Source organism: Meleagris gallopavo, chromosome 4, assembly GCF_905368555.1.
Source record: "Meleagris gallopavo chromosome 4, MGAL_WU_HG_1.1, whole genome shotgun sequence".
NCBI classification, from domain to species: domain Eukaryota; kingdom Metazoa; phylum Chordata; class Aves; order Galliformes; family Phasianidae; genus Meleagris; species Meleagris gallopavo.
The window spans coordinates 97,447-115,392 of NC_139407.1; the positions used below are offsets into that span (position 1 = coordinate 97,447).

The window sequence follows — 17,946 nt, forward strand, 5'->3', positions numbered from 1 at the left end:
AGAAAGCCAGCGATGCACATTTGAATAAATTAGTAGTTCAATTAACACTCACCTTTTTCCAGAATTTTAAATGAGAAGTTGGAGGGCCCATCTTGTGCTGAAGGAGCCAGCTTGGATGCCTTGCTCTCCCAAGGTTTCTGAGCTGCACTACAGCTTTTGAGTGGTTCAGCTACTTCTGGTTTTTCCTGCTCTACTTTCTGAGATACTGAAATTACATCAGTGCTCTTTCTTGGAGGATTAAAGCTGAATCCAAAGAGGGAACCAATGGCCGAAGTATTCCCAAATGGGAATGTCTTTTCATTACTGAAAACGCTCTTGACAGATTCAGATCTAAATACAAACTTTGAAGCAGAAACCACTGTTTTTCTTGGCGTTTCAGAGCTGCTTGATACCTCTAAAGCTTCTATAGCAGCATCAGAACCATCATCACCATGGCTGAGGTCGCTTCTCTTGCTGGTAGCTTCTTCCAGTACAGCTACAGCATTGTTACCACAAGGAGATGCTTTGGCTGTATTTGTACGAGAAACATGAGGCGTTACCAATGTGCCTTTCTCACGGATGTGCTCACTCTTGTCCCTGTTTGCTGTTTCTTGACATTGGAGTGTAACTCCACTACTTGAAGGCAGTTCATTTTTGTCTTTTTCATCAATGTTTGTCAAGTCTGTTGTACACTCTTTGGGGAGATCATCTTTCTTAGCTGTATTTGTAGTGGACTCCTGTATGCCATATTTAAATCCACCTGGAGGCATCCACATTGAAAAGATACATCTTTCCTTGCAGGCTTCGCTTCAGCATCTGCAGGATTCTGAGAGGTACACGCTGGTGTTTTCCCATCAAGTTTAAAGGAAAATTCTTGAAAAGATACTGCTGAATTAGTTTTGCTTGTATTCTGGCAAGTAACGCATTTTGGGGCAATGGGTTCATTTCTTACTAAAGAGATGTTACATTCCCACTGCCCTTCCTTTTTAGCAAAGGCCGATCCTAATTTGTCCTGTGCGGCACTAACGCTGGATTCTGCCGGTTTTAAACTTGTGGGTGCAACCAAAGGTTCTGTGAAATAGCCTGGTTCAGGCAGAGGTGGATTTGTGCTCGCCTGTGGAAGGCCATAGTTGTGATCATCACCTCCATGAGGTGAAATGATTCCAGCAGATGGAGCATCAAAATGCAAAGGCGCACCATAGATGCCTTGAGGAAACACAACAGCACAAGTGTTTTGCAGAGGTGGTGTGTGGACTGCTTGTTGATAAGTATGTATATGCTGCTGAGGTGCAAGTCCTTTCATGCCACAGACAGGTGCCTAAAGAAAAAACACACTATTACTTCCTTGTGGAAAAGGAAGAAAAGGTATTAGGGTGCTAAAGCCCACGCAGCATGTATACTCTTAATAGCAAGGTGTACTTTAAAATTAGATTTCAACTCTAATCAATTTAAACTAAAAATCATACGTTCAAAACTTGAATGGTATCTGAAAACACAGACTGGAGAGAAACATAAGCTGAATTGACTCATTTTTCTTTAGTATTAAAAAAATCAAAACCATCAAGCCCCCGTACTATTTTGGAGAAAAGAACATCACAGACAACAAGAACATTTAGTTATTACGTTAAAAACATGCTTTGCTGGCTGTTTCTCCCCAACCCCATATCCCAAAGATTAGCTGATAATGGAACTTTCTGCCTGTCTCCAGCAGATCTCAAGTTTAGTAAATGCTCTCTAGGGAACCACAGTTATATCCAGCTACACACAGAATTAAAACCAGCTGTTTTCAACAAATCAGTAGAAATGGCTTGAGCAAATTTGTTTGTCCTCACCTTTGTTGGTGTTACATTGGTTGCAGCCGTTCTTCGAAGATACTGTGAGTTACAAGCAGGTAACTGGCTACAGTAAACAGATGGGCCAGAGGTAGCAACTGAAAAGGAACACCAAGGAAAGAGTTTATATCCAGTTTTTATTACTGACTTGAATGAGTAAAACTGGTCCCTCGGCAAAGTTCATTCATCTCAGAACACTGCAGAAATGTTTTAAGAAGTCTTACTCCATTTAGCTAAGTGTTCAATTAAAAATTCAGCATCAACTTACCCCTCAGAGGAGCTTCATGAAGATGTTTTGCTCTCCGATAACCATCTGACACAGTATCTGTTTCATAGCTTTCAGCAGGCCACCAATGAGATGATACACTTACATTGGAACTACTACGTTTCATTTCCCGTATTTCATTCTATTAAAGATAGAGTTTCAATTAAGAGAATGTAAATACATAGGTATTTGGAGAAAACTCAAGGAATGATCCCTACACTCCTTTGCTATTTAAAAGCATGTTCAAGATCTGAGACAAAAAAAAAGTTAACTGCTGTAATATTCCACGATCTGCCCATGCTTTACAAAACTGAGACTGTTCCCTGAAGCTAGAAATAAACCCAAAACCAAGATGACAATAGCTAAGCTGAAGAAAGCACAACTTTCTGCGAACACAATCCTCAGGATTACTTCCTGTATCAGTAATCAAATCAGAGTTTGTAGGCAACAAAGTTTTACTCTTGCACTGAATTTAAGCAGATGTTTATAACAGTTCTCTTCACTGAGTTAAGAGGTAGTCTGGTAAATGAAGCTTAGTTCAATGCTTGGGTCACAAAATACTTACCAGAACAAAAAGATCAACTGTTCTGCATTGAATATAGTGACAGAAGTTGTTTACCTTTAAAGCTTCCACTTGCTGCCACAGCTTTTGAAGTAAGGACTTGTGATCTTCTGCCCACGGAGGGAGAGTCTTAGGAGAAAACTGGAAAGAAAAAAAATAAAGCTTATTGAACTTTGATTTCTTTATACAAACCTAACACTTCCCTAGAAGAGTAATCTGCTAATATACCTGGTAGGTATTAGTTGGTGAGAAAGGGAACTTCTTAGGTGATGGAATTGAATATTTCACTTCCATGTGTGCAGTGTGTGAGATACTTCCGGAGGCAAGACTTTCTTCTTCATCGTCCTCTCCAAGCTCCTGGATCACTGCATTCAGCATTTCCGTTACATCTTTAACAGATACCGGCAGCTAGAAATTTATTTGAAACGCAAGTCATGATTGCAATTCTTCCTCATAGCAAGAGACTGTGTTCTGATCTACAGCTGAACAGTTTACAAGGCTTTCTGCACAGAAATTCTGGGTGTTTTTTGTTGTTTTTTCCCCCAGGAAAGCCCTACATCTGTTAAAATTAATGTAAGAGAACAATTCACACAAGCATTAACTCTTTTACTTACTTTGTCAGCTACTGATGGGTCAGAGGAGCTTTCATCAATGATCTTCAACAGGTAATGCTTTCTTTTAAGAAGATAGGCTTTGCGTTCTTCTGGGCCCATATCATCGCTCTCAACCTCCTCTGCCTTTCTTTGACAAAGCTAAGTAACAGCATATCAATTAAAAAGAATTGGTCAGAATGCAAGTAACAGAAAAGCATTTTGAGGTAATGCAATTTACAAACTTACAATGGCAAGATTCCAGTATGAAACCGCATTCTTAATAGCTTCAAATGCTAATAAAGCATCATCAGTTTTGCCTTCAGTTACATCCAGCACTGCAAAAGCTATATGTGCCTCTTCTTCATAGCCTGCAACCTGGAAGACCTACAACCAAAGCAAAAGACAAATCACACATAACACACAGTGTGGACTTGGAACAGTCAGTGACTATAAGCATCTAGTAAGTAGGCAGATAGGAGGAGGTTAATATTACTACTGGTTTTCCTGTATTACAGGAAAACAGGTTGTCAAGAAAGCTGGTACTAAGGGAGTTCAGTATCTTCCAATCAGAGTTTTAAAACTCAGAGAAGTTCAACAGCAAGATACTACCAAATCTCAACATTAGCAGTACAATGACAAAAAACAAAAAATCCCACCACCCATCAACACTCAAAGCCAACCACAACAAAAAAAAACCGATGAACAAACAATTCACATGTAAGCCTGTGGCATACAACCCCTCTTACTCTCACCTTTGAATAATCAATCAGTACCTGGATGTCCACACTATGGAAATGCTTGAAGAGAGGATCAGCAGGTTCAGGAATACTTTTGTGCTTTTTAATAGTTTTCAAGCTAAGCAAAATTTTCTTCCAGTAGTAGACACTTCTTCCAATATATTCTTTCTGGTCATAGGAGTTAAGGCTAATGCTCTGTTGGAAAAGAGAAATTCAAACTGTCACAGAAAATTCAAATAAAATGTTATTCATACTTTTTCTCCTCTGATGCAGTTGTTTTCTTGAGAAGTTTCAAGAATTTTTTTTCTGACACTTGGGACGTATTTCAGGAGGTCTCCCTATAGAGTCACAGAAAGTAACACAGGTAGAAAATAACGTTGCTTTTACCTGTGCTGTTAAGAGAGTAGTGAGGTAAAGAATACTTGTCAGGCAAGTTAGTTGTTCTAGTCATCCCATCAAAATTAGCAGCAGCAGTTCTCAATACTACATTCTCATCTGATTTTATTTAGTCTGTTAAGTTTGCAAAATTAAGAAAAACAGATGGTACTTCTTTACAGATAATCTTAACTTACTGTTTTTTGCAGGCTTCTTGCCCAGTGTATAATTAAGGCAGGCTGAAGGCCGTGTTTCTCCAGGGCTCGCACAGTACTTAATCCATGCTGTACAAGAAGCTTCAGTTTGGTTGCCAAGTCTGGTCTGAATATCAAAAGAAACACTCCTCAATTAGTATTCCCTCTTTTTCATCTGTTCACACATTTGTTTGATGAACAGAACAAGCAGCTTTAGTCCTAAAGCTAGCTCTTCTTTACAAATGCAATAGCAGAAATGTAAAGCCCGTTTTTACAATTCTTCAGCATCTCACAGCCCTACAGCAAAAAGCCTTTAACATTTAAAGGATGTCAAACAAAAGGAACTAGTTTTACACAACCTATGGGAATCAATTCAGAAGCCACCTAGAAGTTTGGTTCCAATATTTCAAATTGAAGAATTCTTACGTTGTTTTTTTCTGCATAAGAGTACAAACAGCATCCCACCAGGATCTTTGCTTCTCAGTACAGTACTGTTTGCACAGCAGGAATGGTAAAAAAGGAGGTTGATGTGTGCCATGCTGAGTATTAAACTTCTCTTGCAGTTCTAAGTTGCTAGTGAACACCATCCCGAGTAAAAAAACCTGTTTTTGTAAAAATAAACAAACAGAAGGTACTAGGTACCAAAAAAAACAGCATTTAAATGCATTTAAGAACTTGGGAAGCTTGCTTACTTCAAGGTCCAACAGACAAATGGATTCAGGAGCATCTGTTTCTAGTCTCGATGTCTCGTGGGGCAAGTGAAAAAGTTGTTGTAATGATCTGCGCAGTGGGAATAACACTGACATAGAATTCCACTGCAAGCCAAGCCACGCAAGGTGCTGGAGACTACCACTGTGCATCCGAACAGCACCTATACAAAAACAAGGGTTCTAAGAAGCTAGGATCTGCATCTGATCAGAGCTGGGTTTCACCGGAAGAGAAGGAGCGAGCTCTGAATACTTCTCCCATCAAAAGCACTTCCCCACCAACCTTCTTCCACCTGTTCGCCTCTAACAAGCTGGAACTAAGAATTTTCAAGTAAGATGTCGCTTTCTTCAAGTAATTTCTGCAGATTTCTGCATTTACATTACATGAATAACTTCTGCAGAAGCAATAGCTACTTCATAGAAGAGCACAACTAAAGTACATTAACACTTGTCAATACTTTTGACAAAGCAAAAAAATGGAGATAACACACTTCTCTAACAAGGAAAATCTTTAGCCTACAAACAATAAGCACAAACCATTTTTTAAATTGTGTATTATGTATTTAAAAACATTACGAACAAACTTCTTCAGAGAGGCCGCAGTAGCATGAACTTCTATTTTATATATAAAACACATATGTTTAGAAAGGGCCTTAGGCCTTACTGCTTTGCACCCTGGTCAGTAGTTTTAGATTGAATAGTCTACATGTTTCTGACCATCAACAGTTAAATAGGAGGCTACTAGTATTCTACTCTTGTTATGCTCAAATTCAAAGCCAGACTTCGTCATCAAGTTAAGCTTAAAAAATGGGAAGGTCTCATAATTCCAGGATGAGTTGTGAACTAATTTCATTTTTATGCCTCTATCCTGTGTTCATAGATTACACATTAATAAGTATGGGCCTTCCTATCAGCACTTACCAGCATACAAGCACAAAAAGCTAAACAGGCAGCTTCAACTGGAAATGAATCAGGACAGATCAGAAGACAACAGTGTGGAAGCAAGAAGTATGTGAGAAATTCTTCAGAACCTGGCATGATGATACTGCCTCTCAGCTGCAGCTGAAAGTGAAACTTCTTGCAAAGCACTCTCTGATTAGGGCAATGACAAGCAGCTATTACAGACACTTGTTGTTGCAAATGAAGCACCTGTAGAAGAACCTCCAATACAGAGTCATGTTTATGTGGAGTTTAAGTAGCGTCTCTTACCAATATCGTATTTACTCAGTTCTCCTTGCTCTGGTGCTTGGGGAGTGACATCTCCCATATCTGTGCTGAGAAAAGACCTCTCTTTAGAAGCTCCACTCCCAAAGAGGCTTTCAAACAATGTAAATAAACCACTTTTGTTTGCAAAAGATTCCACAATCTCTTTCAAGAAGTCTTCCTTGCCATGGCTTAAGTTCAGCAACATATGACCTAGAAAAACATCACGTCACATAAGAACACTCAACTTAATCAAGGACAACAATATTTGATGCAGTGGGTTGTTCTTGCTGCTTCAGGCTGGCAATCAAGATTTCCCCTTATGATATTTACAAATTTTTAACTTACACTCTCCCTATAATTAAGTCACTCTTTTAGCGTATGGGCTGACAGCAGTGCCAAGGCATTTTTAAATCCAGTTCTCCAGAATTACTGTGTATTTTTATTATAAGGGCACTGCAATTGTCTTCAAAATAAGTAGCTGTGAGTCTCATCTATTCAGGAAGAATTCAGCCTGATGCCTGGTGTCTTCTTTGTTTTCATCTACAGCCCGCAGGATAGTGAAGTCTGGAAACGACTACCTCAGCTTTACCAAAAAAAAAAAAAAAAAAAAAAAAAAAAAAGAAAAAAGCAGCAAACCTCGTGGAACAAAAGTGACAGGAGAAGAACAATATTTTCTTTTACACTTGGGACTAGCAATGCTTACAAATAGTAGGCAAAAACCAGCAGACTAGGAGACATTGAAATTTAAATTCTATCTTAATATCCTGGAGATAAAAAGAAAAAGTCCATTACGTGTCAGGATCAAACCGCTGTTTTGCATTTCATACGCAGCCAAAATATAGAACGTGTTATAGTGTGTTCCAAGATGCCAAACGTGCTCTTTAACAAGCCATTAACTCTGACATCAACTGTTCATAAGATTAAAATGGAACTACAGAATATTTATAATTAGTAGTTTTTATTACCAGACTGGCTTTTTCGGTCACAGGCCAACATTTCCAGCATATCTTGCCCAGCACAATCTCTTATTAGTTTTGATTTTGGTTTAGGAATCTGGCAAAGAAAAGAATTGCTACAGCTTCTTCACAACAAAAAGCAAATCACTTCATTTAGTCTTAAAAGCTAGAAAACAAGCTTGTTTCTTTCCTGAAAAGGACACAAGGTGAGTAACTGAACAATTGCAAATAGCTGTAAGAGCGCACAAGAGAAAGCGATGTCTTGAACGCAAGCAGCTGTGCAAAACGGAAAACTGATTCTATAAAGCAAAAAATTAAGCTTGATCAAGCTCTGCTGTCTACGCAGTAAGTATGTGAGAGCTACTCAGGTCACTCCGCTCCCTCCCATACCAAACCTTAATATTAGTTATTTTAGCTGCATTACAGAGAAGGAAATAGCCTACAGGAAATACACTCATTAGCCCTTAAGAATCATTTTACTTCTGACAAGTGAAACACATGAGATTTTCTTCACACCACTTGAAATCTTTTAAACAAGTACAGAAGAATAAGATTTGGCGAGGAGACAGCCTTAAAAACAGTAGCTAGTTTTTGGAATACAGGCATTCAGAGCATGTACAGTGAGAGCGTTTGAGAACTACAACAACTACGGGCACAAACTGAACAATGACTTACATGGAAACTTTTCAGATAACACAAGGCTGCGAGTTCACATGCATCTCTCCATCGTGCCTCATTGTTCTGGGCCGTTTTCAGCAGGAAAGTTCCAGCATGCATGTAGAAGTGTCCTTTCATTTCAAGGAAGGTACGAGACAGCTCATCAGGTCCATTCGCACACAGTCTCACAGAGTGAAGCACACGATCGAAACTGGAACATAGAAAAGATTCATTTTCAACCATTTATACTAGACCCCTATCACTGAGTCTTCTCTGAGGCCTGTAGCTCAGACACACAGCTTGGGGATCAAGCCTAGCAACATTTTTTCTTTGCGGTTAGTACAGAGGATCTCCTCTCCCATCCACAAAATGGCTACTCACTAAAAATGATGCCTGCTAGAAGTTCTATGACCCAGAAAAAAAAATTCGATTTTTTTTTTTTTTTAAACAGAATAGTTAAAACAATACCTTTCAAGGGCCCCTCTGCTTTCTTGAACATCTCGAGAAGCAAGTGTCATTTTAACCAAGCTAGAATAGGCCAGCAGATGATCCTTCTTGACAGTTCTCCAATTATTTTTATCAGACTCCAAGTCTTGTACTGATTCAAGGTATTCCTAAAGAATAAAGTTCATCAGAGAATGAGAAACCACCATCTTTCTATGAAGGCAAGAGCTTCTTCAGAACACATTGCTACATAATCCAGTTTCCTAGGTGAGACATTAACATATTCTTCAATTCTGTAAGGCTTAAGAAAATCCTAAGCATATCATTGGTTTCAGCAGACATTACATTTGAAGGAGTTCAGCCACTTGAGAATTAGCTGCCATTGTAAGGATACTAAGAGAATAACACCAGTTTCAAGGACATGGGAGATTATGACATGATCAAAACATGATTAAATACCTCGAATGTCTTTATGACGCACAAACACCATTCCAAGCTGGAGTCTACAGGCATTTTCTTCTCTGCCTCCTGACAATGAAGCACAGCATCTCTTAATCTATTATTTGAACGGTAGAGAGCAACCAGTCTGATGTTAAGGTAGGGATCGTCAGGTCTCGCATAGAGCTCGGTTTGAATCACATCAAAGAGCTGATTCCAGCCATTTTTGCCTTTACACTCCAGTAACTGCTCCTATCAAATACGAAGGCAACATGTTAAAATTTCATTCTCCACAAGAGCCTCTTCAGCAACTACGTTACCTGACTGTTTCCTCACTGCTACTACAGACTACATTACTCAAACTGCTCTGCAAAGCTGGTAGGTGCTACAGAGAGTTTGACAAGCATTTTAGAAGTGAGGGAAAAAAAAAAAAAAACTTTATAGAGTTTGCATCTTGTAGATGCTAAGTTAGAATCTAAGTTAAGATAGTCAAACCATCTGGTTCAAAGATGCCACACCTTGATACAGAACAGCTTGTCTAAAAAAAAAATAAAATAATAATAACCACAAAAAAAAAACGCAAAGCACAAGCCTTCCAAGACTTCAATTTCATTGCTGTTGTGCTCCACAAAAATAACGCCTGTACAAAAGTGAGATCGTATGACTGAAAGCATTTACACAGTATTAAGGGAATAGCAGCATCTCCTACACTTGACAGTTTTTAACTCAAATTAAAAAATCTAGAAAGCAGAGTAGTCACGTAATAGAGACAATACTTAACCTATCTAATCTTGATCTCTTGGATACTATTACTACCACGGTTTTCCCATCACTTGACGCAACTGAAGTTTCTTCTAAGCACAGAACAGAGATCAGAAGTTGGAATTTACCTTCAATCTGTAAGCAGCAGGATTCCCAGGGAAGAGCCTGGCAGCTTTCTCAACCCAGTACTCTGCTCTTCCATCAGTGATGTCGTTACTGCATAGTAACTCTGCAATCTTCAGTACAAGATCTTTCTGCATTGGATTCAGCTCCACTGAACGCTAGTTTTCCCCACGCACACACACAAGAAAAAAGGATACCAGTAACATGATCTTGCAGTCCATGTAGAACAAGAAAGAAAACATGTCCCCCACTAAACAGACCCAGCAAGTCAAATTAGAACTATCAATAAATACTTTCTCACTACTGTAAAAAAAAAAGCCTCCCTTTTGAAAGGCTACCATTGGTTTGTAACACCTAGACAAATGCTGGAATTCAGAACACCGTAAGAGAATCAATGCCCAAACCAGCTCCTCTGCCTCTCCCACTAGCTGCTGCTCTACTCAGACAGCGGACTAGGAGTACCTCTAGCCTAACCTAATACGGATGCTTCCAGAAAATAGAATTAAGTCACAAAGACTGATGGCACTCAGTCACTGTGCTGGCAACAAGACTTGTGTATCCTCTCCCTCCCCAGTGCCCGAATAATGAAACGTGAACCATGAAGTTCACATTTATACGCTTGCCTAATCAGAACTGTATTTGCTCCGTTCCCTCTACTTCTGAGGAAACAAACAAACAAAAAGCCCACCACTAACAAAAAAACAAACAATGCAACTGAAAAATACTCTCAGTCCAGTCTTTCTGTAGCAGCCAGATTACTGCTGTCACTATGGTATCCCTTCTGCAGAATTCTACAGGGCTAACAGATTCTTAGTACAAAGGGCAGCAGGAAGAAGACTATCAGAGCAGGAAGATCAAGTCCATTTACAAAGGAATAAAGCTGGACATCAGGGAGGTGAGTGAGGTACTTACCTTGTAACACCCAAAAGCTTTTTCTGTGTTATCCTGAGCTTCATAGATCTGTCCCAGAAACCTGTGAGCTTTGGGATCTCTCTCTCGGACACTGAGATAAATAGATGTATATCTACAGAGTAAATAAACAAAGAAAGAAAAACCAGAAGGATCAGTATTCCTTAGTATTACAAGTCCCCCCACACCCTGCAGCTAACGTGGGAATTTAATCAGTCATCTAGCCATATTTACTTGTAGGTGTTTGATCTAGACCTTCAAGTAAGGAGCAACATTATTTCTACATGTACAGATGCTGCATGTTTGCCTGCAAGTACTGGCTTTCATTAAATAAAGCAGTAGCTCACAGAAACTATAAGGACATAACACGATGGCATAAAAGACATTTCAACCAGATAGGTTTTTACAGCACCACATAACTACCCATCCTTTAAGTTGCTGTTTTAGGAAGATTTAAATGGCACCACATTCTCCCATTTACTACTACCTTAAAACAGCATGACAACGGTCTTGATTTCTCCACTCTACTTCATTTAGCTTTCCTATCACACTTTAAAGAACAGAACAACATATATAACATTTATTACCTTTTTGAAAGTTCATATTCTTTTATCTCAAAGTACAGCTTAGCAAAAAAGAATCCTTTCAACGATCTCTAAAGGAAAAAAAATATGACAGGTACATTTTAGATGTACAGTACTTTTGAAGTAATTGAGTAGGGAGACCCTTCTTTTCAGCAGTGCATAATACTTCCTAAAGTTTCTTCACAGTTATCAGCTCCAGTTCACTCCTTGTACTCAGAGCTTTGTTTTCGAAAAATACAGGAGTAAGAAAATAATGTTTCTTCCCAATAACTGGCAAAGGCTACCAAACCAAAATTGAGGTTAGTAGCAAAGCAAGTCTTCACATTTGTTACTTTTCACAAGCACACTTCTGACTAAAGAGAGAAGAATGGGGTCAGCTACATATATGCTGTTTGTCTTGTAAGCTATCTACGTTGCAGAAGAAAACAAATGCCACAAATTAAGATTCCAGCTCTTCCTGTCTATGCTTCTGTCACCTTCCTCTCTTGCCTGCCCTGCCTCCTTTGTAAACGGGGTTGAAAGAAACCTCAAAATAAATGCTGGCAGCCTTGCACAAGCCTCCTCTCCAAAATCAACACAACAGGAAAACAGCTACTTCCATCACCAATTGCGCTACACAGCCAGTTGTAAGCACCACTGAAAAGACGAAACTAAACCCCGCAGCAGTTGGCCTCGAGCATGAAAAAAGGAGACGGAATATTTTTTTATTGAGCCCCACAGCAATACCAACACTGTTGAAGACCATTCCGAACTCGGCAGCAATACACTCAGTACAGCACCGCGCTGCCTACACAACATCAAAGCCAACCAAGCAAAGCAACAGGACAGGTCCGCCACCGTTGGAGAAGGTCAAAACGAGGATGCACACAGGCCTCACGCTCGCATCGAGGCCCCGCTGCATCGCGGTGTGCATTCACCCCATACAACACACTGCTGAGTGTTCCACTCTCAAGAGTTGGCTGCAATAAAACCAATTCAGAGCAGCAGAGCGGGACCTTTCCGGATGACACTGCTCCTACCAGCTGCATCAGTCAGCTCACCGCAACCCGCACACGTTTTCCAGATAGCAGGGAATCACCCGGCTGCCCAGCTACCGACGCACGACAGCAAAGCTATTTCCCCCCGCCTCTCCCTCTCTTCCTACCGGCGTTTCACAACGCCGTCGCACAGACGGCAATAGCAGCTGCACAGCAGCAAAACGAGTCCGAAAGCTTAACGGCACGCGTTCCCTATTCCAGCTCCTCCAGAGAGGGAGGGCCGGAAGCCCGGGATCCGTGGCCACAGAACAGGAGGGAGCCGAACTCCGCCACGCCGCCGGTCTCCTTCGAAAGCCGCTGAGGGCTCACCGGTTTTAAGAGGCGCGCAGCTGCGGCAAACCGCGTTTCCAAGGAAGCGACTCCGCGCCCGCCCTAGGCTTCAACTGCCCGCCCACCCGACTCCAGCAGCCCCTTGGTAAGCTCCGACCCACCGGCGCTCCCGGGAGGGGAACGCCGCGACCTCCCTCCCCCGTACTCGAGGAACGAGGCCGCAAAGCGCCGCCCGGCCGGCCGGCCCCACGCTTCTCCCGCGCGTCGGGCCCGCCGGCCCCCGCCGGCCATCCCGGGCACCGGCCGAGCCCGCGGCCGCCACTCTGGCCCGGTACCCGCGGGAGGAACGGAGGGATGGGGCGGGCGGGCAGCGGACCCCACGGCGGCCTGGGGGAAGCCGCGGGAGCGCCGCCGGCAGCGGCGGCCGGGCCCGCAGCACTCACCTCTCTGGGAGAGGAGGCGGCGGCCCCCACGGAGGCGACGTATCGCTCCACCTCGGGCTTCGTGCGCCGCACCATGGCACCGAGCCCGGCCGCCCGGCCCTCGTCGTCGGCGAGCAAGGGCGGCCGGGCCTCGCCGGGAGAGAAAGAGCGAGGAATTGGCGGAAGGCCGGCTCTCGCGCGTTACTAAGCGAGCTCCCGCGCCGCACGCGGCGGAACGCCCTCCGCTGCCGACCGCGGCGACGCGAACGTCACAGCTGGGGGTGGGGCGGCACGCGCGCAGCGCCGAGCGTGCGCATGCGCGGCGCGAGCGGCCGGGGCGCGGTTCGCGGGCGTCGTGGCGGGTTGGGCAGCGGAGTTTTGAGCTGCGAGACGTCGGGCCGCTCGGCGCGCGCGCTTCCGTGCCGCCGGTACCGTACTCGTTCCTGCCTGCCCTCGCGCGGTCTTACGAAGCTCGGCGCGGGTGAGGCCGTGCCGAGCCGCTTTCCTCGCCTGTGGCGACGTCCTGCGTCACCGCCGCTGCCGGCGTCATCCGTCAGCCGTCGAGCTTTGTTGCTCGGACTGCAGACGACGAGTTTCCAAACGTTGTAGCGGCTGCGGCCGGGAGCTCTGTATTCCAGGCACCGCGAGTAGCAGAAGTAATTGGTTACTGCCAGGAGCAACTGATAGATGGCGAGATGTGCAAACCCAAAGGGCGGGGCTTAAAAAGCGATGTTCTGATTGTCGGAGTTTTGTGATTGTGAGCACCGGCACTGCCCGGTGCTTTAATTCCTACCAGGGAATCCTGGCTGCTGCTGGCTGATCTCTTTTTCTGCCGGCTCTAAGCAAAATGGGGCCACCAAGCTCCAAGTTACGTGAAGTCTCATTTGTGGGGAATGAATCACAAATCCACCCCATCCATAACCACTAAGCCCTAAGGCTGCTGCTATACCCAAGATACACTGACATCTGCACAGCTCTCTGCAGGAAAAACAGTACTCAGCTGATTCATATAGGAAGACCAGCAGCATCCGTGTAGCACCCCAAGTTAACTCCCTTTCATTTTTCTCTGCTAACGGTGATAGGTGCAGATGTTGCATTTAATTCCCCGAGAGCTGTATGGAAGAGGACTTCTTTTTCCTCTGCTTTTTCAGTTACTGGGGTTACAGACAGCTCATCGGCACCTGCCAAGCTAAATATTAAAAGTTGCAGCGTTGGAGCAAAGCATCGGCTTACTGATTAGAGCTGGCTCGGGAGCCACTGGGGGAAAGGTTTGCTTTTTAGCTGAGGGGGAGGTGAGTGAAATTGCTTTCTTACTGACAGGGCTCTGATACCAGTCAGTGTCTCTTGCTCATCCCTGAGGAATTGGCACCCCAGTGGTCACAACACCAGGAAGGCAGCTCAGCAGGCAAGACTGTTACACTTGCTACTCTAGCAGATATCCTAGGGGTGCTACCCTTGCACCCTGACCATGCTCAGCTTGGCTTGCTGCCTGTCTTGAGACCTTGGTAGGAACTGACCACAGGGCTTGCAGCTGCCAGAGGCAGGAAGATTTTAGGCACAGGTCCTTCCCCCTGCAGGTACCTCCACTGGGCTTTCATAAGTGCTCCGTACTGTTACTTGAAGCAGGAGCTTCAGGAGCAGGGATTTCTCTTGCCCATGGATGAGTGATCCCATGCAGCAGAAAGGGGGCAAAACTGAGGCATCCATTCCCAAATCCCAGGCTCACGGCCTTCTTCAAGAAACCTAGGAGGGAACGTGGTTCAAAAAACAATCATAGAGTCATTCAATCATTAAGGTTGGAAATGGCCCCTAATGTCATCTAGTCCAACCGTCAACCCATCACCACCATGCTCATTAACCATGTCACTCAGCACCTGTAAAGGACCAACAAAAAACCACTTTCTAACTTTCTGCAGTGTGCTCGGTAGCTCTCAACATTATGCAAGGCCACTTCTGTAACAACGAGTCAGAGGAGGTTATCAGGCATGTACAGGACCTTATAAACAGACTGGTGATCAATCTTCTCCAGTCTGTCTCTCTGATTTTTATTCTTTCTGTTTTCCTCAGTCTTGTTTGTTTGTTTGTTGTTCTTATTCAATTGTTAAGTAACTGCAAGACTTACTTCAGTTTCTTATAAGTTCTATCTCTCATCATTGAGTCACAAAGTTGTTAAGTAATTGTGAGGTTTATTTTGGTTTCCTAAGGTCATATAGCTTAGCCACACAGTTTAAGACAGATTTTAAGTGTTGGAGTGCCAGTATTACGGGATAACTGTAATACACAGATTTTCATTACAATTGATGAGAGTGTTTGGCCCCTGTGTATTGTTCTACCTTAATCTAATTGGGGGTATTCATGAATCTGGTCACCTCTTCCATCCCTACAGGTGAGATGTGACAGTGCCACATCTACACAGCTGTGGAACACCTCCAGGATCAATGACTGCATCTCTTTCCTGGGCATCTCCTTCCTTCATCACAGAAAGGTAGAGTGTAGCAATGGAGAAGGAGAAAAAAACCAAACTCTCTCTTACTAAAGAGGAAGGCACTTTAAATAGTGTTAGGAGTCGTACTTTCAGCAAGAACAGAAGCGAAGTCAAAATCACAGAAGGAAGGGGACTTGCTGGATAGAAATCAAGAAGGAAGGTGGCAGGCTGGGCAGACAGGGCAGAAGGAAGGTGGCAGCCAGAAGGAATAGGGCTAGCTAGGCCAGAATGGAGCAGGAAAGGAGCCTGCTGGGCAGAAATCCATCAGGGAGAGTTCTTGCTGGGCAGAAACTGAGAAGGAAGGGGACTCACCGGGAAGAAACCCAGATGGCAGAGGGCTTGCTCAGCTCAAAGCCAGAAGGAATTGGACTTGCTCTGCTGAAACGGTGAAGAAAAGAGGCTTGAAAGGTCAAATGCCAGAAGGAATGAGGATTGCTGGGCCCAAAGCCAGAAGGAAAGGTCCTTGTTGGGCCGCAATGAATAAAGAAGCGGTTTGCTGCTCCTAAGTCCAGAAGGAAGAGGGCTTGTAAGACCATACCCAGAAGAAAGGGGGAGTGCTGGGCAACAAACCAGAAGGAAGGGGTCTTGCTGGACTGAAACCCAGGAGGAAGGGGGCTTGCTGGTCCATACCCAGAAAGCGAGACCTGGACAGGCTGGAGAGCTGGGCAGTAAGAAACCGGATGAGGTTCAACAAAAGCAAGTGTAGGGTCTTACACCTAGGGAGGAATAATTGCATGCACCAATACAGGCCGGGGGATGAGCTGCTGGAGAGGAGCTCTGCAGAGAGGGACCTGGGCGTCCTGGTGGACGACAGGTTGGCCATGAGCCAGCAGTGTGCCCTCATGGCCAAAAAGGCCAATGGCATTCTGGGGTGCATGTAAAAGAGCGTGTCCAGCAGGTTGAGGGAGGTGATCCTCCCCCTCTACTCTGCCCTGGTAAGGCCTCATCTGGAGTACTGTGTCCAGTTCTGGGCTCCCCAGTACAAAAAAGACAGGGATCTCTTGGAAAGAGTCCAGCGGAGGGCCACAAAGATGGTGAAGGGCCTGGAGCATCTCCCCTATGAAGAAAGGCTGAGTGAACTGGGTCTGTTTAGCCTTGAGAAAAGAAGACTGAGAGGGGACCTGATCCAGGTTTATAAATATCTGAGGTGTGGCGGCCATAGCGGTGAAGCCAGTCTCTTTTCAGTGGTACGTGGAGACAGGACGAGGGAAACGGACATCAGCTGCAGCATAGGAAGTTTTGCACGAATGTGCGTAAGAACTTCTTCACGGTGAGGTGACAGAGCACTGGAACAGGCTGCCCAGGGAGGTTGTGGAGTCTCCTTCTCTGGAGATATTCAGGTCTCGCCTGGACGCCTACCTGTGCGACCTGGTGTAGGGAACCTGCTTTGGCAGAGGGGTTGGTCTCAATGATCTCTAGAGGTCCCTTCCAACCCCTACAATTCTGTGATTCTGTGAAAGAAGTGGGCGTGCTGCACCACAAAGCAAAAAGAAGGGTGCTTGCTGGGTCCTGAACTAAAAGAAAGAGCGCTTGATGGGCCACAAATGAAAAAGAAGGGGTCTTGCTGGACTTGATTAGGGTTAGGATTATTTTTAGGTTTTGGGTAGTGAAAACTTAGGTTAGTGTTAGTGTTAGAGTTTGGTGTTAGCGTTAAATTTTAGAGTGATGCTTGGGTTAGGGTTTGGGTTAGGGTAGGGTTAGGGTTAGGTTTAGTGTTAGGTTTAGGGTTAGAGTTAGGATACAGCTGAGGTTAGGATTAAGGTTAGGATCAGGGTTTAGGTTAGGGTGTTTGTTTTGTGTGAGGGTTAGGGTTGCTGTTAGGGTTAGTATTTGCAAAGAGGTTTAGAACAAGGTTTCAGGTTTGTGTTAGAGTTAGGTTTAGAGTTAGGGTTAGGGTTAGAATTTGGTTTAATTTTGGGTAGTTTTAGGCTTAGGGTTAGGGATTGGGTTTGGTTTAGGGTTAAAGTTGTGATAAGAGTTAGGGTTAAGCTTAGGTTTAGGGTTAGGGTTTGGAGTTAGGTTCAGGGTTAGTGTTATGGCTAGGGTTAGAGTAAGGTTTACGGTTAGGTTTAGGGTTAGGGTTATATTTACGGTAGGGTTTGGGGTAGGGTTAGAGTTAGAGTTGCAGTTAGGGTTGTGGGCTAGGGTTTAGTATCCTCTGTACAGATTCTATTGTGATACACGATTGAACTATTTGCTATTTCTATTTCTTGCTATTATTCATTTCATGTTGTAATTTATGTGGCCATTTTAATACAATGTATTTTAATCAGAGAGATGGCTGGCGTGATAAAGGAGAACAGAGGTGACAGTAATTCTTTCAAGCTGTTGCTACAGAAGTAGCCAAGATCTTTACTGTGTATAATGGTACAGCACTTCCTCTTCTGTCAAGTGAAATAAGTAGCAAAT

At 43.8% G+C, this 17,946-nt stretch overlaps 1 protein-coding gene across 1 annotated transcript in view; it reads right to left on the reverse strand.

Annotated features, from left to right (window-relative positions):
* LOC100550375 (E3 SUMO-protein ligase RanBP2-like) overlaps nt 1-13,312 on the reverse strand; it is a 28,851-nt gene extending 15,539 nt beyond the window's left edge. Inside the window, 20 exon segments of the mRNA XM_085221922.1 lie at nt 671-1,297; nt 1,812-1,909; nt 2,080-2,218; nt 2,696-2,779; nt 2,867-3,046; nt 3,253-3,390; nt 3,478-3,615; nt 4,005-4,163; nt 4,541-4,664; nt 4,964-5,139; nt 5,230-5,408; nt 6,454-6,660; nt 7,416-7,503; nt 8,082-8,274; nt 8,532-8,677; nt 8,967-9,197; nt 9,836-9,988; nt 10,743-10,854; nt 11,327-11,394; nt 13,074-13,312. Coding sequence (XP_085078048.1) covers nt 671-1,297; nt 1,812-1,909; nt 2,080-2,218; nt 2,696-2,779; nt 2,867-3,046; nt 3,253-3,390; nt 3,478-3,615; nt 4,005-4,163; nt 4,541-4,664; nt 4,964-5,139; nt 5,230-5,408; nt 6,454-6,660; nt 7,416-7,503; nt 8,082-8,274; nt 8,532-8,677; nt 8,967-9,197; nt 9,836-9,988; nt 10,743-10,854; nt 11,327-11,394; nt 13,074-13,148 — 3,315 coding nt within the window. The 5' untranslated portion in view covers nt 13,149-13,312.
* Between the last annotated feature and the right edge of the window lie 4,634 nt (nt 13,313-17,946).